The 22,992-nt window shown below is 42.4% G+C and overlaps 1 protein-coding gene across 1 annotated transcript in view; it reads right to left on the reverse strand.

Annotated features, from left to right (window-relative positions):
* LOC127568968 (vitamin D3 hydroxylase-associated protein-like) overlaps nucleotides 1–20,950 on the reverse strand; it is a 63,533-nt gene extending 42,583 nt beyond the window's left edge. The window contains exons 1-4 of the mRNA XM_052013242.1: nucleotides 20,855–20,950; nucleotides 19,282–19,437; nucleotides 14,859–14,975; nucleotides 11,872–12,012 (exon numbers count right to left, since the gene is read on the reverse strand). Coding sequence (XP_051869202.1) covers nucleotides 11,872–12,012; nucleotides 14,859–14,975; nucleotides 19,282–19,437; nucleotides 20,855–20,950 — 510 coding nt within the window. The remainder of the gene's footprint in view (nucleotides 1–11,871; nucleotides 12,013–14,858; nucleotides 14,976–19,281; nucleotides 19,438–20,854) is intronic.
* Between the last annotated feature and the right edge of the window lie 2,042 nt (nucleotides 20,951–22,992).

The raw sequence follows: 22,992 nt of genomic DNA on the forward strand, positions 1-22,992 counted from the left end.
AACCATATTTGTATTGTATGTTTAACAATTGGGTTAATCATATGTTTACTTAATTTGGTAAGTGCAAAAGGGAGTGGAGCTCCTAAAATAGAAACTAATGAAAATTCAAGTACTCATTGGGACTCAAGGTGTACCCAGTTGGGGCGTTGAATTGCATCTGAATCTTGTATCGAAAAAATTAAATATCTACTATTGATTGCCCAATAATATAATCTAGAGTTAGGCAAGGCCATACCACCATCCTTTTTGAGTTTTTATAAATATTTCTTACTTAACCTTGGGTTTTTATTCTGCCAAATATATGAAAGAATTTTAGAATCAATAGTGTCTAAAAAAGATTTCAGAACAAAAGTTGGAATCGCTTGAAATAAATATAAAAATTTTGGTAAAATATTCATCTTAACTGCATTAATTCGGCCTACCAATGATAGAGACAGTGGGCACTATTTAGTGAATAATTGTTTAACATGGTCAATTAAAGGTAGTAGATTAGCTTTAAATAAATCCTTATGTCTCTTGGTAATTTTAACACCTAAATACATAAAATAGTCAGTTACCAATTTAAAAGGTAATTGGCTATAAATTGGGGTTTGCATATTTAATGGAAAAAGTTGCTCTTATTAAGATTTAATCTATAGCCAGAAAAAACACTAAACTGATCTAATAGTGATAGTACTGCGGGGATAAATTCCCCCGGATTAGAAATATAAAGTAACAGGTCATCTGCATAAAGAGATATCTTATGAATCTTCTGTCCACGAGTAATACCACATATATTTGAAGAATCCTGAAGTGCAATAGCCAAAGGTTCTAAAGCAATATCAAATAATAAAGGGCTTAATGGGCAGCCTTGTCTAGTACCTCGAAAAAGCCTAAACAAAGGAGATCTTTGATTATTAGTAAGTATTGAAGCCATAGGTGCATAATAAATCATTTTAATCGCAGATATAAATTTAGGACTAAAATTAAATTTTTGAAGTGTACTGAATAGATATTCCCATTCGACCCTGTCAAACGCCTTTTCAGCATCTAGTGAAACAACACATTCTGGAATTTGGGATGAAGGGGTATATATAATATTCATTAACCTCCTAATATTAAAATGTAGATAACTATTCTGAATAAATCCTGTCTAGTCTTCAGAGATAATTTGTGGAAGAACCTTTTCCAATCTAAAGGCCAATATTTTGGAAAATATTTTGGAATCTACACTTAATAAAGAAATAGGTCTATAAGATGCACAATCAGTGGGAACTTTATCCTTTTTAAGAATTAAAGAAATAGTTGGTTCATAAAAACATTGTGGTAGTTTACCCACTGATAGGGCATCTTTAAAAATTTTGGCTAACCAGGGTACAAGAAAATCAGGCAAGGATTTAAAAAATTCAGCTGTATATCCGTCAGGGCCAGGTGCTTTACCCGAATTCATTGAAAATATTACTTTCTTTATTTCTTCCTCTGAAATGGGAGCATCTAATGTAGAGCGTTCATTTAAAGATAATTGGGGAGTCTTCAAATCTCTTAAAAATCCATGTATTAAAGTAGGATCCTCAGGGGATTCTGATTGGTATAAAGAAGAATAAAATTCTTGAAAGGATTTGTTAATTTGAACTTGATCTATCGTGTAGGTACCATCTGGTTTATGAATTTTATTAATCTGATGTTTAGATATAGTAGCTTTCAATTGGTTGGCCAATAATTTGCCAGATTTGTCACCATGTATATAAAATTGACTTTTGTTTTTAAGTAGTAGGTTTTCAATTGAAGATGTTAATAATAAACCATGTTGTAGTTGGAGTTCTGTTCTCTTTTTAAAAAGCTCCAGATTAGGAGTAACGGAATATGGTATCTCAATTTCTTTAATCTTGCCAGCCAATATACGTATTTCATTATTAGTTCGTTTTTTCAATCCAGCAGAATATGAAATAATTTGACCACGGATGTATGCTTTAAACATATCCCATATTATCCCACTGGAAATTTCTTCAGTAAAATTAGTTAAAAAGAAAAATGAAATCTGTTCTTTAATAAATTGGACGAAATCTAAATCTTGTAACAGCGAAGGGTTAAATTGCCATTGTCTGACATCAAAGGATGCATCTGGTAATTTAATTGATAATCTCAATGGTGCATGATCAGAAATGGCAATTGCATCGTATTTCCAGTCCACAGTAAGTAGAGCTAGTTTAGCATCAATAAAAAAAGAATCAATCCTCGAGTAATTATGGTAGACATGAGAAAAGAATGAAAATTCTTTATCAAATGGGTGTAGAAATCTCCAAACATCTAAAATTCTGGATTCAACTAAAAAGAAATTAATAAAGACAGCAGATTTGTTTGGAAGTGTAGGATTTGACACAGATCTATCCATCGAAGGGTTTAGACAGCAGTTAAAATCTCCACCCATAATCACAGTGTATTCATTTAAATTAGGAAATAATGCAAACAAATGTTTAAAAAATTCAGGGTTATTTACATTGGGTGCCCAAACATTAAACATAACTTTTTTATTATGAAGTAGACCAGTAATTAATAAAAATCTGTGGCGACTCACCGTCTAGTCGGGCGAACCAGCTCGGCAGTCGGGTCGCGCGGTGTCGGAGCGACGAGGCCCAAGATGGCGGCGGGCCTCGTCTTTCCGAGCGACGGGGAGAACCCGCGCGCAGGAAAGTCCTGATGACGTAGGACTTACGTCTTTGCCGGTTGTTTTGGGCGGGAACATTCTCCCTTAAAGGGCCCGCGCAAGGCGGGAAAATGAACCAGTTCTGTTTGGCAATCCTCCGAGTAGAGTCTTGTTTTATTCCACGGTAGCAACCGCTACATTGGTGACCCCGACGGTCCAAATGGCTTTTGGACCCACGAAATGAACGACAGCGCAGCAGCCAACGCAGTGGCCCTCAAGCTGCCCACCTTTTGGACACTTCGGCCCAGCGTCTGGTTTGACCAGGCCGAAGCACAATTCCACCTTCGGCAGATCACCTCCGACTCCACGAAGTACTACCATGTGGTTAGCTCTCTGGACCAGGAGACAGCCGCCCAGGTTGGAGACTTCATCCAGTCGCCTCCGGAGGAAGATAAGTACCCGGCTTTCAAAGACCTTTTGATCCGGACCTTCGGCCTCTCCCGTCGTGAGCCTGCCGCCCGCCTGCTTCATTTGGATGGCCTGGGGGACAGATCCCCATCCGCCCTAATGAATGAGATGCTGGCATTGGCCGAGGGACACAAGCCATGCCTGATGTTCGAACAGGCCTTCCTCGAACAGCTCCCCGATGACATCCACTTGTTGTTAGCTGACGCCGACTTCAGCAACCCCCGTGAGGTGGCCGCCCGGGCAGATGTCCTGTGGAGGGCCAAGCGCGAGAGCAGTTCGTCCGTCAGTCAAATCACCAGGCCGCAAGCCCAACGCCCGCCTCGCCCGGCCCCAGCAACCACGCCCCAGGAACGCAGACGACGACACGGGTGACCAGCTGTGCTTCTACCATCAGAGGTGGGGTGCGGAGGCCCGTCGATGCCGCCCACCCTGCAAGTTTCAGGGAAACGCCAGGGCCAGCCGCCGCTGATGGCTACAGCGGCTGGCCGCCGACAGAGCCTCCTCTTCGTTCAGGACAAGAAATCTGGACGGCGTTTCCTCGTTGATACTGGAGCGGAGGTCAGTATTTTGCCCCCGACAGGCCGCGACACTCGTGACAGGCCACCAGGTCCTCTACTCAATGCCGCCAACGGTACAACGATATGGTCTTTCGGCACCCGTACGCTTCAATTACACTTTGGCGGCAGCCATTTTACCTGGACCTTTACCCTTGCCACCGTCGCCCGACCACTCCTAGGAGCCGATTTCCTTCGGGCCCACAACCTGTTAGTCGACCCGCGAAGGAAGCGGTTAGTCCACTCGAGCACTCTCCGGACCTATCCCCCTGGGAGAAATCAGCCCACCAGCCCCGCGCCTGGACTCCATTTCCCTTTCTGGCGACGATTTCGCCAAGCTCCTAGCCGAATTCCCATCGATCTTGGCACCTTTGTTTACAAATTCTAGGCCCACACACGGGGTACGACACCACATCATTACCACAGGGCCACCCCTTCATGCCCGAGCATGACAATTACCTCCAGACAAGCTCCACCTGGCAAAGGAAGAGTTCCGTCACATGGAGGAGCTGGGGATTGTCCGCAGGTCAGACAGCCCCTGGGCCTCCCCCCTGCACATGGTCCCCAAAGCCACTGGAGGGTGGAGGCCCTGCGGCGACTACCGCAGGCTGAATGACGCCACCACCCCGGACCGCTATCCCATCCCTCACATCCAGGACTTCGCAGCGAACTTACACGGGGCCTGCATCTTTTCCAAAGTGCACCTCATTAGGGGATACCACCAAATCCCGGTCAATCCGGATGACGTCCCCAAAACTGCGATTATCACCCCATTCGGCCTGTTCGAATTCCTTCGGATGCCGTTCGGCCTTAAGAACGCCGCGCAGACCTTCCAGCGGCTGATGGATGCGGTAGGCCGAGACCTGGACTTCGTGTTCATTTACTTGGACGACATACTGATCGCCAGCTGTAACCGCCAGGAACACCTTTCCCACCTCCGCCAGCTGTATTCCCGCCTCCGCGATTTCGGCCTCACGATCAACCCGTCCAAGTGCCAATTCGGACTTGACTCTATCGATTTCCTCGGCCACAAAATCACCAGCGACGGTGCAACACCTCTACCCGCCAAGGTGGATGCTATCCACTATTTTGCCCGCCCCGACACAGTCAAAGGCCTACAGGAATTCCTTGGGATGGTCAACTTTTACCATCGCTTCATCCCTGCAGCAGCCCGTATCATGCGCCCTCTGTTCTCGCTGCTGGCTGGTAAGGGCAAGGACATCACCTGGACTGACGAGGCTGCGGCTGCTTTCGTTAAGGCCAAAGACGCCCTGGCAGACGCCACGATGCTGGTACACCCCAGGACTGACGTCCCGACTGCCCTCACGGTAGACGCGTCCAACACCGCGGTGGGTGGGGTACTGGAACAGCTACTCGAAGGCCGCTGGCAACCCTTGGCATTTTTCAGCAAGCACCTTAGACCGCCCGAACTGAAGTACAGCGCTTTTGATCGGGAACTTCTAGCGCTGTATCTGGCGGTCCGGCATTTCCGATACTTTCTAGAAGGCAGGCCTATCACCGCTTTCACCGATCATAAGCCTCTGTCCTTTGCCTTCTCCAAAGTCTCCGATCCCTGGTCAGCTCATCAGCAGAGACATTTATCCTACATTTCCGAGTTCACAACTGACATCCAACATGACTCCGGAAAGGATAATGTCGTTGCTGATGCACTTTCCAGACCAACCATCCACAACCTATCCTTGGGTGTCGACTACACGGCCCTAGCTGACGCACAGCAAGCCGATGACGAACTGCCCAGCTACAGAACCGCAGTCTCGGGTCTGCAGCTCCGAGATTTCTTGGTTGGTCCAGGTCAGCGGACCCTACTTTGCGACGTTGCGACTGGTCAGCCCTGACCTATAGTCCCTGCAGCCTGGCGAAGATGCGTTTTTGACTCGGTACATGGGTTGGCGCACCCGTCCATCAGATCTACTGTCCGACTGGTCGCCAGCAAGTTTGTCTGGCATGGCCTGCGCAAACAGGTCAGTGAGTGGGCCAGGACTTGTCCGCACTGCCAGACGTCAAAAATCCAGCGACACACCAAGGTCCCACCACAGCAGTTCGAGCCTACCCGTAGGAGATTCGACCACATACACGTCGACCTCGTGGGCCCTCTGCCGGTTTCAAGAGGAGCCCGGTACCTCCTTACCATCGTGGACCGGTTCACGAGGTGGCCTGAGGCAACCCCCCTGACTGACATCACGACTGATTCCTGCGCCCGGGTGCTGCTCACAACTTGGGTCTCACGTTTTGGCGTTCCGGCCCACATCACTTCAGACAGAGGCACCCAATTCACTTCCAGTCTCTGGGCTGCATTAGCGAACCTGCTAGGGACGCAGCTGCACACCACCACGGCCTACCATCCTCAATCAAACGGGTTGGTGGAACGTTTTCACCGCCATCTGAAATCGGCCTTGATGGCCCGCCTGAAGGGTCCTAACTGGGTTGACGAGCTGCCTTGGGTCCTGCTCGGCATACGCACTGCCCCCAAAGAAGACCTCCACACTTTGTCAGCTGAGCTTGTATACGGGGCGCCACTAGTTGTCCCCGGGGATTTCATACCTGCCCTTCGGGACCAAGGGGAACAACCCCCAGCAGTCCTACAAAGACTGCGCGAGAAGCTTGGCGCCTTGGCCCCGATTCCCACCTCATGGCACGGTCAAGCCCCATCCTGCCAGCCCAAGGAACTACGGGACTGTAAGTTTGTTTTCGTTCGCAGGGGCACACCTCGGGCGCCATTGCAACGACCATATGAGGGACCGTTCCGAGTCATACGGAATAACGGATCCACTTTTATTTTGGACATTGGAGGCAGGGAACAGGTTTTCACGGCGGACCGCCTCAAACCGGCCCATTTGGATCTGCAACAGCCTGTCGAGGTTGCCACGCCGCGACGCAGAGGCTGCCCCCCTAAGCGGCAGCTGGCACAGCCCACGGACCTTGGGGACTGTATCGCCGGTTCTGGGAGGGGGTTGTGTGGCGACTCACCATCTAGTCGGGCGAACCGGCTCGGCAGTCAGGTCGCGCGGCGTCGGAGCAATGAGGCCCAAGATGGCGGCGGGCCTCGTCTTTCCGAGCGACAGGGAGAACCCGCGCGCGGGAAAGTCCTGATGACGTAGGACTTACGTCATTACCGGTTGTTTTGGGCGGGAACATTCTCCCTTAAAGGGCCCGCACAAGGCGGGAAAATAAACCAGTTCTGTTTGGCAATCCTCCGAGTAGAGTCTTGTTTTATTCCGCGGTAGCAACCGCTACAAATCTACCATTTGGGCTGATATTGTCTCATGATGGACAAATGAAATTGAGGAGTCTATAAAAATAGAAATTCCTTTCACCTTTGCTTGTGAATTTGAATGGGACTGTTGACTCCTCCAAAATCTAAAAAAACGTTGATTATCTTTCTTCCTGATGTGAGCCTCCTGAGCAAAAATGATCTGAGCATTTAATCTATGAAAAACTTTAAAGATCTTCTTGTGCTTAAGCAAATTGTTTAAGCCGTTAACATTCCATGAAGTAAAATTAATAGTCTTATCCATTTTAACAGATTAAAAAACATATGGTATGTAAAGGGTTAATCTTGGTATATATGGATCTTACCAACAGGAAGAAGTAAAAAAGTTCAAAGAGGAAGCAGATATGATGACAATTTAGAAAAATTTGTAGTTTAGCCCAGAAAAAAACCTAAAAACAGCCCCACCCCCTCCCCCAACAGCCCGAAAACTGGCCAATAGACAGCCAGAAAGCTACCCTCTAATTGAATTAACCCCAATTCTATTGGTGGCGGTAGTCCAAATTAACAAATATATAAACCACTCATGTTTAGACTAAGAATGAACAAGATAACCAAAACAGAAATATCGAAATAACAACAAAGATGAGGAATTAAAACAGAGCCAAAGGGCATTAACAGTCAACATTTAAAGGATACAGTTTAATAATTATTTCAGAAAGAAAGCAAATGATCAGTCATTGGTTAAATTCTTAATTATAATAAAAACAAAACATTAAAAATATTAAAAGAAGAAAAAAGAGGTTTAAATCTAAAAATTAGATAATAAAGCGAGTAAGTCGTAAATCAAAGGAAAAACACTGTATCTCTTCTGCATTTCTTAGCTTTTAAAATTAAAAGCTAGTTCAAAAGAAATTGCTCGGCTTCTTGAATAGATTTAAACCATTTACGAGATTTATCAGGCAGTGTAATTCGCAGCCTTGCTGGGAATAATAATGCAGGATGATAATTGCTTTGATAGAGATGAGCCATAACTGGTTTGTAGGTCAGCCTTTCTTTCATAACTTCTGGTGTGTAATCTTCAATTATTCAAAACTTCCATTGTTTAAATTGAATCATTCCACATCGACGAGTGGTACAAATCAAGAGTTCCTTAACGCTGACAAAATGAAATCTCAAAATTACTGGCCGAGGTTTTTGATCCGGAGCAGGTTTGAATCTTAATGCTCCATGAGCTCTGTCCAGAATAGGGTCAGCAGGGAACATATCGGAACCGAACACATCCACCAAAAGTTTAGAAAAGAATTCTGTAGGGTTACCAGTCTCAGTGTCTTCTGGAAAATTGATAATTCTTAATTTTTTCCTCCTGCTGCGTCCTTCCAGGTCGATGATCCTCTGTGGGGCGGCACGGTAGCGTAGCGGTTAGCACGATGCTATTACAGTGCCAGCGATCGGGGTTCGATTCCCGTCGCTGTCTGTAAGGAGTTTGTACGTTCTCCCCATGTCTGCTTGGGTTTCCTCTGGGTGCTCCGGTTTCCTCCCATGTTCCAAAGACATACGGGTAGGTTAATATGGGTTTAAAATGGGCGGCGCGGACTCATTGGGCCGGAAGGGCCTGTTACCACACTGTAAATAAAATTTTTTTAAAAATTTAAAAGTTGTTGCTTTTCCAGGTTTTGCTTGGTCGTAATTAAAGCTTTTTCAAGTGAATGAAGTTTGGCATCTCTCTCTTTACCAGCTTGGTCGAGTTCAGCAATTAGTTGCATTTGTTTGGCATTCTCCTGGATAAGAGTATTTTGTTTTTCTTCAAAGTCCTGTAAAATGGACTTCAATTGGTCAAAGCTCCAGTCAAACTTTCTATCCAGATTAGAAATAGCTTCCAAAGTAGGTTGGTCTCCATTACCTTTACCATTAGCTGACGCTTTAGATCTGGTATTCATTTTAGCAGTTAAAAATCAAAATTAAACTTGTGCCAGTATTGTAAAAGACTTATTAAAGAGTGGTAAATAATAAATTGAAAAGTGCTTGGACCAAAGCCAAGTTATGACTTAGTCCATCGAGCACCACCAATAGACTCTCCAGAATGATTCTTAGCTTTGCAGGGTAGCGAAGTGAAGGCTTATATCCTTGGTTAAAAAGCTCTGACATGACCTTTTTAAATTTCACACGTTCATTCATAACTTCAGGTGAGAAATCTTCAACGATTCTAATCTTGTAATCTTGGTAATTAATCATTCCTCTTCGGCGAGATTCACAAATCAAAAGGTCTTTAATTTGAAAGTCATGCAGTGAGATAATGACTGACCTGGATATGCCTTCCGTAAGAAATTTGTTCATCGGTGACCTATGTGCTCTGTCAATCTTAGATGCAGCTTTTAAAATAGAAGGAAACAATTCAACCAGAAGGTTTGCAAAGAATTCAGTAGGTTGATTGCCTTCGACAAGCTCTCTAAGTCAGAGGATTCTGATGTTGCTCCACCTGGTCCTGTTAGAAGTCAATAATCTTCTGTTTTAGCTTTCCATTAGCTTTAGATTGTTTTTCACAAAGCTTTTCCAAGTCATCAATTTTTTCATCCAGAACCTAGAGAGATGCTTCACGCTGTTTAATCCGTTGGTCATGATCATGTAAAGTTTCTTGGAAAGAATCCAATTTAGAATTAATCTGCTGAAGGTGCTTTTGAAATTGTTCAAATTTCTCGGAAGAATCATCTATATGTTTTCGAAGCAATTGCAAAATAGATTCCAGAGATGCAGAAGGGTCATCTTCTTTAGTAGTTTTAGTACCTTTGGCAGCCCTTGTAGCCATGGTGAAGTAAAATTGCAGAGAAAAAGTTTCAAACCGGGTTGAGAAGGTAAGATAAATAGGAGCTCCAGCGTGTAGCTGTTACTCCATTGATGACCAGCAGGCTTCTCGACTTCCAGGAAGACCACAGTCAGTGCAGATCGGTGGTAACATCTCCTCTTCGCTGACTATCAACTCAGGTGCACTCAAGGATGTGTGCTTAGCCCACCGCTCTACTCTCTCTACACTCATGACTGTGTGGCTAAGCACACTCAAATACGACCAATAAATTTGCCAATGACACCACTGTTGTTGGCAGAATCTCAGATGGCGATGACGAGGTGTACAGGTGTGAGATAGATCAGCTGGTTGAGTGGTGTCACAACAACAACATAGCGCTCAACATCAGCAAGATCAAGGAACTGATTATGAACTTCAGGAAGGGGAAGTCAGGAGAACACACACCAGTCCTCATTGAGGGATCAGCGGTGGAAAGGGTGAGCAGCTTCAAGTTACCAGGTATCAACAACTCAGAGGATCACAGCCTGGTATGGAGCCTCCAATGCACAGGATCGAAAGAGGCTGCAAAGGGTCATAGACTCAGCCAGCTCCATCACGGGCACAACCCTTCCTACCATCGAGGACATCTTCAAGAGGTGGTGCCTCAAGAAGGCAGTATCTATTATTAAGGACCCTCACCATCTGGGACATGCCCTCTTCTCGTTACTACCATCAGGGAGGAGATACAGGAGCCTGAAGACCCAAACTCAACAATTCTTGCCCTCCGTCATCAGATTTCTGAACAATCCATGAACACTACCTCATTATTCCTCTTTTTTTGCACAATTTATTTATTTTTGTAATTTATAGATCTTTATGTCTTTGTACTGCACTGCTGCCATAAAACAACAAACTTCACGTCATATGTCAGTGATATTAAATCTGATTCTGTTTCTGAAGAAAGGCCTCTCATGTGCGGAAGGATTGAGGGTTGGGAATGAATTTTGCCCTCGCAAAATTCTTCTTCTCTGAAGGATATGATGGGAAGTAGGGATTTGTTTATACTAGGTAAGTGAAGTAAAGTGTGCAGACAGTTATTACTGAGGGAACAGAGAGAAGAAAACAATATCAGCCGTTACTTCTTTTGTGAGGGGAATGAACCTCTGCTTACCTTGTAGCACTGTCCTGTGGACACAGCTGGTGATTTTGGCGCTATCAGATTTTGTTCAAGCACTTGGGAACCAAGCAGCATTTGGGAGAACGCTATTCCCTTTCTTGCTTGATCCCACTCCAACAGAACCTTAGAGAGCCATGAGTAAAACTGAGGGAAATCTTGGGGAGAAGACTCTTACTTGTAGCACAATTGTTTCCAGCCTTCTTCAAATCAAGGATGCAACTTCACTGAGCGAGGTGCCATCCCTCTTTAGAACAGGGTCTCAGAGAGCCTCTGGAAACCAAGCTGTTGAATCTAGGTATGGTCAGGTGAGAGAGCCCATCAATTATACTGAAGTGAAGCCTTGAGGTTTAAGTCAACCAGCCCTCGCATCCCAGCCTCAGGGATGCTTTATTTGCCTGAATCGGCCTGATGATAAAATTTCTTGAAGTGTTAAATTTTGATTGTGCTTGCCGAACTGTGTGCTAGTGCATCAGTTACCATACAACTATTCACAGGCCTTTTTACAGTGAGAGAAGTGATCAGTTACACTGATACAAAAGCAAAATAATGCCGCTGGAAATGTGAAATAAAAAACAGGAAGAGCATTGCAATTGCCCAGATGTGTTGCTAGGTTAAGAAGAGGAAAAAAAACTGCCTCTGAGCATAATCCACCAGTCACCGATGGAAGTGCAGGTACAAAGTCATGGTGTGAGGATATGATTAGATTTGGCAATGGTGGTCCTATAGTGGTATGGGCTTGGCAATGTTCAATGTCAAGACTCATTCATAAATAACTTACAGATGTCAGAAAGTGATGGAATCCTGTGTAATAAAATTCTGGCAAGGGAGTCAATAACTTTTGGACAAAAGGGAAAAAAACTGGTGAAAAACAAAAATAAAAATTGACCATTTCCAATCAACAAATTGGATTAACAAAGGTATGATTTTGACTCTTCTCTTTACTTTTAAAGGACTTCCTGACTTTTTAAACTTAAAGCAAACCATACATGCAAACCTACAGTACTCAATAACTTATGCTTTTTCCACAAAATTTCATACCTTGCAGTTAATGTTCTCCTTGATGCTGACAGGGATCCCATACAGTAGTCCCTTCGTCTTATCTTCTAATTCTAAGAGTTGTGTTTGGCATTCTGGAAGAAATTCTGTGATACAGTTGAATTTTTTTGTGGCTTCCAAAGCCTGTAGAGAAAGCAATATAGAAATATAAATTGAACAGAGCCATTGTAAGTTAGTATTGGCATCATGTTGTAAAAATTCTTTTTTTTTGAATAAAATATTACCGACCAAAACAAGTTTACGTGCCTTAAAAGGCAACAGTGTTGTTTTATTATGCTTTTAATTCTGCCTTATTACATTCATAAAATTTATGGGAATGACGTTCATGATTATTGTAGATCTTATAGCATGGTGCAGTATCGTGTGCTGCCTCACATATCTTCACCGTTCTTCTGCAGGTCATGCATCAATTCATGCCCACTCTTTTATGAACACAGAACAGTACAGCTCAAGAACAGTCCCTTTGGCCCATGATACCTGTGCTGAACATGATGCCCAATTAAACTAATCCCTTCTGCTTGTACAAAATCCATATCTCTCTGTTCCCTGCATATTCATGTGCCTATCTAAAAGCCTCTTGAATGCCACTGTCGTATCTGCTTCCACTGCCACCCACGGCAGCATGTTCCAGTCACATACCACTCACATTCCCTTTAAATTCTCCCCCCTAGTATTTGACATTTCTACCCTGAGAAAAAGATTCTGACTGTCTATCCTATCTAAATCTCTCATAATTTTATAAAATGTTATCAGGTCTCCTTTCAGCCTCCGACAGTCCAGAGAAAACAATCTGAGTTTGTCAAACCTCTCCTTATAGCTAATACCCTCTAATCTAGGCAGCATCCTGGTAAACCCTCTCCAAAGCCTCCACACCCTTCCAGTAGTGGGGCAACCAGAACTCCACAGAATTCTCCAAGTGTGGCCTAACCAAAGTTCTATATAACTGCAACATGACTTCTTGACTCTTATACTCTTTGCCCCTAGCAATGAAGGCAAACATGTCATATGCCTTCTTTAACACCCTCTCTATTTGATTTGACACTTACAGGGAAGTATGATCTTGGACCTCAAGACCCCTCTGTACATCAACGCTGTTAAACATCCTGTCATTAACTGCATACTTTCCCCTTACATATGACTTCCCAAAGTGCAACACCTCACACTTGGCCAGTTTGGATGCATCACGGCTTGGTATGGCAACTGCTCTGCCCGTGACCGCAAGAAACTGCAGAGAGTTGTGGACACAGTTCAGCACATCATGGAAACCAGCCTCCCCTCCATGGACTCTGTCTACACTTCTAGCTGCCTCAGTAAAGCAGCCAGCATAATCAAAGACCCCACCCACCCGGGACATTCTCTCTTCTCCCCTCTCCCATCAGACAAAAGATATAAAAGCCTGAAAGAACGAACCACCAGGCTCAAGGACAGCTTCTATCCCGCTGTTATAAGACTATTAAATGATTCCCTAGTACAATAACATGGACGCTTGACCCCAGAATCTACCTTGTTATGACCTTGCACCTTATTGTTTACCTGCACTGCACTTTCTCCTTACATAGCTGTTATACTTTACTCTGTGTTCTGTATTGTTTTACCTTGTACTACCTCAATGCACCGTGTAATGAATTAATCTGTACGAACGGTATGCTGGACAAATTTTTCACTGTACCTCGGTACAAGTGACAATAATAAACCAATTCCAATAAACTTCATCTGCTATTTCTCCGCCCATAGCTGTAACTGATCTATGTCCTGCTGTTTAAATAGTTCGGAGGTCTTCATAACTATTTTTTATTATTGCAGGTCAAAATAGCACAAAACTGCATGGAGAGTAACAAAGTAAAAAAGAAAGGTAACCATGTTGTCAAAAAACATACAAAGAAGCCTGCATTGCACTGAGTTTCATCTGCTTTACCATTACAGGATAACACTTGGTAACTCTCACCATTTGCTATGTCCTTTAGGTTGGGCGGACAGAGGATACAGCCTTTGCTGAAGATGCAGTGCCACTCACTCTCACCTTTCCCATCATCAGTCAAGATCAACACCCCAGGTGGTATAAGTAGAGAGAACAGGAACAGGTACAAGTGGAAGTGAAACAGATAAACCAGGAAGTGACCTGCTGAAGGCCAGACATGAGTACTAAGTTCTGCAGAGAGGCCAGACTCACAGTTTGTTGGCCTAGCTTTAAAAACAAAGAGGTTTACTCAGTGACTGCTCATTATATTGGATAGCATGCAGGATACCACTGGCTGGATAGAAGCCGTGGAAAAGAAAGGTTTTGGTACACGACATCAATAATCTGCAGTGGACCTGGTGTGTGCTGTGATCTCACTTGTCATCATATCTGGCCCCTTCTTGCAGGAGTCTGCAGCAACCATAGCAGAATCTATCAAGGATACCCATTCTGGCTCTGGATTCTACCACCTCCTCCACCCTGGACAGTCATGTATTCTAAGTAGAGCACGGTGCCCTCTACCAGGATGATGGCACTTGCACATTCTGGCTAACCATTGACCAGAGGGCCAGAAATTGACCATGGGCTGAGAAGCCACTGAGATGCCACAGTCTGTAGCTGGGCCTTTTCATGCCTGATCTCCTAGTGGTCGCCAGCAGCAAACCTCTCAAAAGCCCATGCCTGAGCCACAGCAGCCTTCCACCTCTCGTGCTCAAACTGTTGGCAGAGTGCCTCTAAGAAGTAGTAAGACACCACTTAAGAAAAGCTAATGCAGTAATTAGATTATTAGATTGCTGCCAGTTCTGTAAACCAGTTTGGCAATAAATCTTTTAGGGAAATCTTTGCAGCACTGTTGACATCCACCATCCATGCAACACATGAGAATAGAAGATTGATGGAGCACTGTTGCTGTAATTGTCAGTCACCTTAGGAGAGACAAGGGGAACACCTGAGGGGATGGAGAGGGCCTCCACAACACGTGACCCAAAATGAAAGGTGACTTTTCTCTTACTTTCTCCATGTAGGCATGTAGTATGTAGCTTGCTGATACATCCCCTACTTTTATCGATTTACAGAGATCACGAAGTGAGAGGAGTTGTTCATGGTCAATTTTTGTTTGATAGGTACCCTAGAGAAAAGAGAGAATGAGTTCGGTTACATTATAAACAAAACCGTAAATAATTATCAATCATTTTCCTTCAACCTCAGAAGGAGAAGCATAGAGACCGCTTATACAGGACCAGGACCTCAGAGGGTGTTGCACTGTAGCAGCAGCATTGACATTGTGAAACTGAATCCAATAATTCTGGGGATTTTTGCACTGGACCAGAAAGAAAGACTGCATGGTGAAAAAACCTACTACGTTCACTAACGCCCATCAAAAAAGGAATTCTGCCACCCAGTCCACCCCTCATCTGCATCACACACTGAACATTACAGCCCTTAAAAATGGCATTCAGTTGAGAGAGCAGAAGGGGCCTTGGTTTAACATGCTTAAGTATCTGGAGTGGGATCTGAGTCCATAACCTTCTGAGTCAAAGGTTCAATTGCCTTGTGTTTGCAAATCAAAATAACTGTCATCAGCTAGCAGGCAATTAGATCATGCCTCAGAACTGTAACTTAACAGAGAAAGTTGTTTCATCATAACTCCAATTATTCTGAACACAATACCACGTATAGCTCCAGTCAGTTAACAAAGTGAAAAGCGGATTCAGATGAAGAACTAAAACACTCCTTTGGTTGCAATTCCACTTACCATGATGTCAGGAATTACAGTAACCATTTTTGGTAATGCACATCATTTTATTAAGTATTTAGCAATTTCAAAATGTTAATTATTTTATTTTTCTATATGGGTGAGCGCACAAAGCTGTCTTCATTTGTATACATAGATTTATAGAATCAGATAATACTGGAAACCCTCGCCATACTTCTGTAGTGAGAGTAACAGAGTTCAGGACTTTATTAGGTATTATTGGCTATATAGATTTGGGAATAAATGATGTTAGAACATAGAACACTACAGCACAGTACAGGCCCTTCAGCCCACAATGTTGTGCTGACATTTTATCCTGCTCTAAGATCTATCTAACCCTTCTCTCCCACATAGCCCCTATTTTTCCTATCATTCATGTGTCTATCTAAGAGTCTCTTAAGTGTCCCTAATGTATCTGCCCCCACAACCTCTGCTGGCAGTGCATTCCACGCAGCCACCACTCTCTGTGTAAAAAACTTACCCCTGACATCCCCCTTATACCTTCCTCCAATCACCTTAAAATTATGTCCCCTCATGTTAGCCATTGTCGCACTGGGAAAAAGTCTCTGACTGTCCACTCGATCTATGCCTCTCATCATCATGTACACATCTATCAAGTCACCTCTCAGCTTCCTTCTCTCCAAAAGAAAAGCCCTAGCTCACTCAACCTATCCTCATAAGGCAAAACTTAACTGAAGTTAAAGTCAGCTTGTAATCTTGAGCCTAATTTAAGTTCAGTTATGTTTTGTTTTGTTTCACAAAATAAATGAACCACATTGAAACTGAAAGACATTCCAAAAGCTTCAGCTTTTGATAAAATTCCACACCCCAGAATCAGAATTATTATCACTGACATATGACATGAAATTTGTTGTTTTGCGGCAGCAGTAATCATAAAAATCTATAAATTACAAAAATAAATAGTGCAAAAAAAAGGAATAATGAGGTAGTGTCATGGGTTCATGAATCATTCAGAAATCTGATGGAGGAGGGAAGGAAGCTGTTCCTGAATCGCTGAGTTTGGGTCTTCAGGCTCCTGTACCTCCTCCCTGATGGTCATAAGAAGAAGGAATATCACAGACGGTGAGGGCCCTTAATGATAGATGCCACTTCTTGAGACACTGCCTCTTGAAGATATCCTCAATGGTGGGGAGGGTTGTCCATGATGGAGCTGGCTGAGTCTATAACCCTCTGCAGCCTCTTGCGATCCTGTGCATTGGAGGCTCCATACCAGGCTGTGGTGCAACCAGTCAGAATGCTCTCCACCGTCCATTTGTAGAAATTTGTAAGAGTCTTTGGTGACATACCAAATCTCCTAAAACTCCTAGCGTGCCTTCTTCATGATTGCATCAATGTGTTGGGCCCAGGATAGATCCTCCGAAATGTTGACGCCCAGGAACTTGAAACTGCTCACCCTTTCCACCGCTGACCCCTCTATGAGGACTGGTGTGTCTTCTCCTGACTTGCCCTTCCTGAAGTCCACAATCAGTTCCTTGGTCTTGCTGATGATGAGTGTGAGGGTGTTGTTGCCACACCACTCAACCAGCCAATCTATCTCAATCCAAACTGAGCAGAGTAGAAATGATTAAAGCCAACAGTATGTTGAATTACATGGCGAAAACAGTAGAATGTACATCAAGTAGTGATCAAACTGATTGTCCTCAGGTTAGACCATTCCTTGAACGCCTTGTTTAGCTGTGTTTGTCAAGTAATGAGAGAGGTTCAAACAATAGAGATGGTGTAAAGAAAATCTGAGAGACTATCTCCTGAGGGAAACATGAGCTGTCAGGATAAATGAGCTTTTCTATTTATAAAGGGAGTGTCTGAGAGGTGCTTGTAGGGTGGCAAAGAATATTGCTAAAAGCATTGAAAAAGATAAACTTTGAAAATAGGGTAGATCAGTTCAAATTCGTAAGTTATAATTTTAAAATAGCTGTCAAGAAATTCTTCTGCAATGTCTCAGAATTGTGTGATATCAGCTTCTAAAAAGTGTACTGGATGCAAAAATCTAAAATCATTTAAAGGAACTATTACATTCTTGGGTGAGGAAGATGTTAACTTCTGTCTGTTTGAAAACTGAAATGGATCATATGGAGCTTCCTCATCCATAAATTATCTTTTGATCTTATACATTCTTTAATTAAGCTGATACACAAAAAATCCTAGTCCAAAATGTATCTAATCAAGTGGCACAAATAATACTTTCCTGTGATGAAGGCATGCACTAGTCTTCAATCCCAAAAGTCTTGAATAAGATCTTAAATAACATTTCTGAAATTACTACTGCATAATTATGAAGATAAAAGACATAGAAGCCTCTTGAGCATGCTCTACTATTTAATAATATCACAGCTCATCCTGAAGCTAAAGTCGTTTTTTCAGTCCTTATGTCCCTTGATCCAATTAGAGTTTAAATGAACAATCAAACTCACTCTTGAACATATTCAATGACTGTGCATACATAGCCTTCTGGGATAGAGAACTCTAAAGATTTATAAACCTCTAAGTAAAGAAATCGCTCTTCATCTCAATCCTCGGTGCCTGGTTCTTTAACTTGAAACTATGGATTCTTGTTCTAGTATTACCTAGAGATGTGGTGTAGCACCAGATTAGCTTTGAAAATAAGGGTGAGCACAATACAAATATCAAACACAATTTAATCTTACCTGAGCTGTGTGGTTGGTTGTTTATTTCAGGAAAGGAACAGGCATGACTTTGTCAAAGTAAATTCTGGTGGATGATCAGGAGACAGGAGTCGTGTATGACAGGGATTCTACCAAAGCCAATATATGAATATGAGGCAACGCATCAGGCAGTGTGAGCAGCATAGGGGTACAACAAACCTGTCTTGTGAACTTTAAGCGGGTTTTTAAATTAATTCAAGTGCTTATATACCAGTTTTTTTCATTCTGGGAGAGATGACAGAAAAACAGAAGGATTTTGTGACTGAGCCCTACTCCAACAATGTGATGATGGCAGACAGGGAATTTGTTTCCTGACATTTATGACCTTGTACAAATCTTTGTGGTCAGCAATGTTTGCACATGGTAAATGACTTTTGTGCCAAGACCACAATTGAGGTAAACTTTATGTAAGATGAGAGTGGTGAGTTAGTGGTAGAAAGTAACCTTAATGGTATGGTGTTGACAACTGCAGGCAAATGTGGACAATGAAGCACTTTCCTAAAATAAAAAACAGTTCCTTTTCCCAATAAAGTTGGTCATTTTATAATTCTTGGTGCTGAATCTGAAAAGCATTTGGGTTAGGGGGCAGTCCCGACTATTGATGCACCTCCACTCCATGCAAATATACAATACTACAGGATAATCCTGCCACATGAAGACAAATCATTTTCATGGTGTAACCAGCCAAAGAGGAGGGTGCATGAAAATACAAGCTCTACCTACTTCTAAAGTTTCTGGAATTCCCAGCACATTCCAGATGGCCCAGAGATGCAGTGTAATGGGGTTCCAACCTTCAATCTGTCCAATCTCCGTTGATAATCGCCAGAATCAGTTAAAAAAAAACTATGGAGTTTTGTATCCTATTCCACTATGATTTAAAAGCTATGTTTAGGAAATGCTAGGTTAAATATGATTTTATAAAATGGACATGAGGAAATGCTCAAATCCAAACAGGGAATTTTGTCAATAACCAGGCTGGAAGTCCTAGCTCTTACCATCGTTTTAATCCCATCCATAACATTTCTCATGTCCTTTAAAGATTGTTCCCTCCTCGAGCGAACTCTCAAAATCATTTGACGATAGTTCCTTATCTCCAGCCATCTCATCAGCTTCAAAGATAGGACAATGGAGATTGCAATAATAGAGATGAACTACAGGGAAATAAAAATAGTTTGAAACTAGGACATCAAAGTAAGGACAGTGGTTAATATTTTCATTAGTTTTTCACAAACCAGCTATCTGTTAATGAGATTATTCAATATTGTACCTCAACAATAATAGTCACTTGACAAGCTGAACATGGTAACATGCCAAAAACAAATCACTGAACCACTTATGTAATATTTTTGCAACTTTTCCTGACTAGTATTTATATTTTTGTGCTTTTCTCCTTCACATTAAGCACTGTTCCCAGCTAAAATGTTGGACAAAGGTCAATCATAAGTATTGTAGCTGGGGACTCTTCCAACTGGTACATTTCAATTTGGCTAGGTTATTATTAACAAATTAAAGTTAATTATATTTAATACTTAAGTTTTACTATAATAACAGATATAACTTAAATATTTGGTTAATCATCTATTTTGCATTTAAGATTTCTTGCATTGGTCCAAATCATAATTTTCTAACCTTAATTTTATTTCTAATGACAGATATCTGTACTGTATTAAATAACTTTTTTGAATTCAAGCATTTCCACTTCCTACATATCATAAGATTGAATTCACACTTCATTCATATATATAATTAATGATATTATTAACAATTTCATTAAAATAACGACTCAGTTGGAGGATTTTCATCTCGGATGATTGGAGTTCAAGGTCATTCCAAAATATGAGGATTAAAACCAGAGCTCAACAGCTTCAGTGCTGCACTGAGAGTATGCCTCAATGTATAAAAGTAATATCTTTAGGATGAGTCATTAAGTAGAATTTCCTCATTTCAAACTGCACAAAAACTCAAAGGCACAAGTAAAAGGAGAGTAAGAAGGTAATTCCAATGCCCTGCGTATGATTGAATCACAAAAGCTGGATTAACTGACTATTCCATATATTTTCCATCCACAAAATGGTGCTCATTACAGATTGTCTGCAGTATTTCTTGTTGTAACAAGTAAATGCTATGAAGGGCTTTGGGATGTCCTGAGAATATGCGAGTCATTCTACAAATTCAAGTTTTGTTTGCCACTCTTTGCAGAAAGAACTCAACCTCTCTGCCATCCCTATCACCATCACCAAATAACAAAATTAAAATTAAAATTAATGAAATGGTTGCACATTGTCTGACAAAACTATTCAGAATTTGTGCAGCTACATTTTACCATCTGCATCAATTCTCCAGGTAGTTTTGTTGGATTGTTTCCTTTTATTCATCTTCATATATTCTTATTTTTTTATAGTTTTAAATCTAAATGCTACCGTTTCTTGAGAGGTTAAGTAGCTCACCTCTATCTTGACAGCTTTTTGGGACGTAATTTTCAAAATTTTTGTTATCCTATTTCTTTAGGTCTTCTGTCACTTGTTCTAGGGTTCTTCCGTTACTTCTTACCAAGTTAGTTCTTGTTACCTTCTGGATTTGCCCAACAGCATTTCCACTGCTTCTGTCTTCTCCTCCTCTCTTTAGGTTACTTATTACCAGTTCCAACAGTCTAAACTGCCACATTCTCACCTTTTTGTACTTTTACATTGCATTCTAGAACTTGACAGTTTCAAACACCAATGTTCCAAACTTCCAAAGGACTGGTATCATTATCTAAAATGTGGCACTCTTTGTGCTAGCCATTGGATTAGTTAAAATGGTCCCGTGTTGTTCCTTGTGTTGAAGCAGGTAAGGATGTGTTCAGTTACTGTCCTTTCATGGGCAGGCACGGTAGTATAGCGGTTAGCATAACGCTATTACAGCGCCAGCGACCCAGGTTCAGTTCTGTAAGGAGTTTGTACGTTCTCCCTGAGACTGCGTGGGTTTCCTCTGGGTGCTCCAGTTTCCTCCCACATTCCAAAGACGTACAGGTTAGGAAGTTGTGGGCATGCTATGTTGGTGCCGGAAACGTGGCGACATTTGCAGGCTGCCCCCAGAGCACTCTACACAAAGATGCATTTCACTGTGTGTTTCAATGTACACGTGACTAATAAAGAAATCTTATCTTCTTCCTTTGAAAGGTTTAATTATGCTCAAGGCTCAACTCTGATCCAGTCTTGAGCGTCTCGATTAGGGCATGAGCTGCCTGCATAGTATTGTCTAATCTGAAGACACATCTGGATGAATTTAGAGCATTTACAAACAATGAATCACTTACCTTTAAATGCACTGCTTATGAAAACTATGGCTCTGATTCTTTCCTCAAACTTCAACACAATTAGATTGGTGCATACAACTCCTCATCATGTTCTTGTTTTACTTTTATATGACCACATTCAGCCAGAACTGCCAAACAGGTGATTCATCTTGCCCTCCTCCATCAGTCTCCAGCCAATTTGAATCAATCTATTTGGCATCATTAAATGGTTGAGAGGACTCGACACAGCAAAGAATAAGCGATCACAGTATTCCAGTCCTGAAAACCTGGGCTCCAGCACTAGCAGTGCATCTTGCCAAGTTACTCCATAACACAGGCATTGACTCAACAATGTAGAAAGTTGTCACATATGTCCTGTTCACAAAAAGCAGAACAAATCCAGTCTGATTAATTTCTTGCTGAATAGGTCAACTCTCAATCATCAACAAAATGTTGGAAGCCGTCGCCAGTGGTGCTACTCACCAAAAACTGCTTACCAATATCCTGCTTAAGTTTCAATATTCAGCTCCTGACACCCCTACACCTTTCTACCATCAACATGGCACAAGTCAGGAGTGTCACTGAAGACCCTCCATATGCCTGGATGACTGCAGCTCCAAAATCTTTTAAGAATCTTGACAAGAGAGAACTGCCCAATTTATTGGAACCACACCTGCCACCTTAAACATTCATTTCCTCATTTACTGGTGCAGAGTTGAAAGAGTGTGGCATCGAGGTGATGAATTATCTACTGTTTACTTATTCACCTATGTTTTTTCCAACAGCACCTCCAAAACCCCACAATCTCTACCATCCAGAAGACAAGGGCGGTAGCTGCATAGGTCACTACCACATACAACTTCCTCTCCAAGTCTAACATTATTCTGATGTGGAAATATGTCGCCAATCCTTCATTGTAAATCCTGGAACTTCTAACCCAATGGTGTCTTCACAGGAAGGACTGCAGCAGTTTCAAGGCTTACCATCACCTTCTCAAAGAAATTAGGGAATGCTGGCCTTGCCAGTGATAGCCAGGTCCCAAAAGATGAAAAGATAAAACAAATCTGATGAAGCCTTGCTGCCTCCTGTTCTGCAAAACCACTAACACAAGTGGCCATGTTTAGAGGCTATTTTTACCTAAGTAACTCATACAGTGATGACTGATCGTTGTTTCATTCTCCTCAATCTCAGCAGAGTCATGTGATTCTTCCTTCACTGTTGCTGAAAGCAGCTTATCTTGGAACAATCAGAAAGGAGTGTGTTCTCACCAGCTACATTTACTGATGAAGGAGATCCAAACTTGATAATAGTTAAGTGAAATACCATTCCTATATATTAATTTCCCTTTGTTATGGTACCTTCCAATGCCTGTTTTCACTTATCTGCCATAGGACCTACTATTCAAGCAACTGAAAGGTTTAGTTTTAGT

This window comes from Pristis pectinata, chromosome 3, assembly GCF_009764475.1.
Source record: "Pristis pectinata isolate sPriPec2 chromosome 3, sPriPec2.1.pri, whole genome shotgun sequence".
Classification (NCBI taxonomy): Eukaryota; Metazoa; Chordata; class Chondrichthyes; order Rhinopristiformes; family Pristidae; genus Pristis; species Pristis pectinata.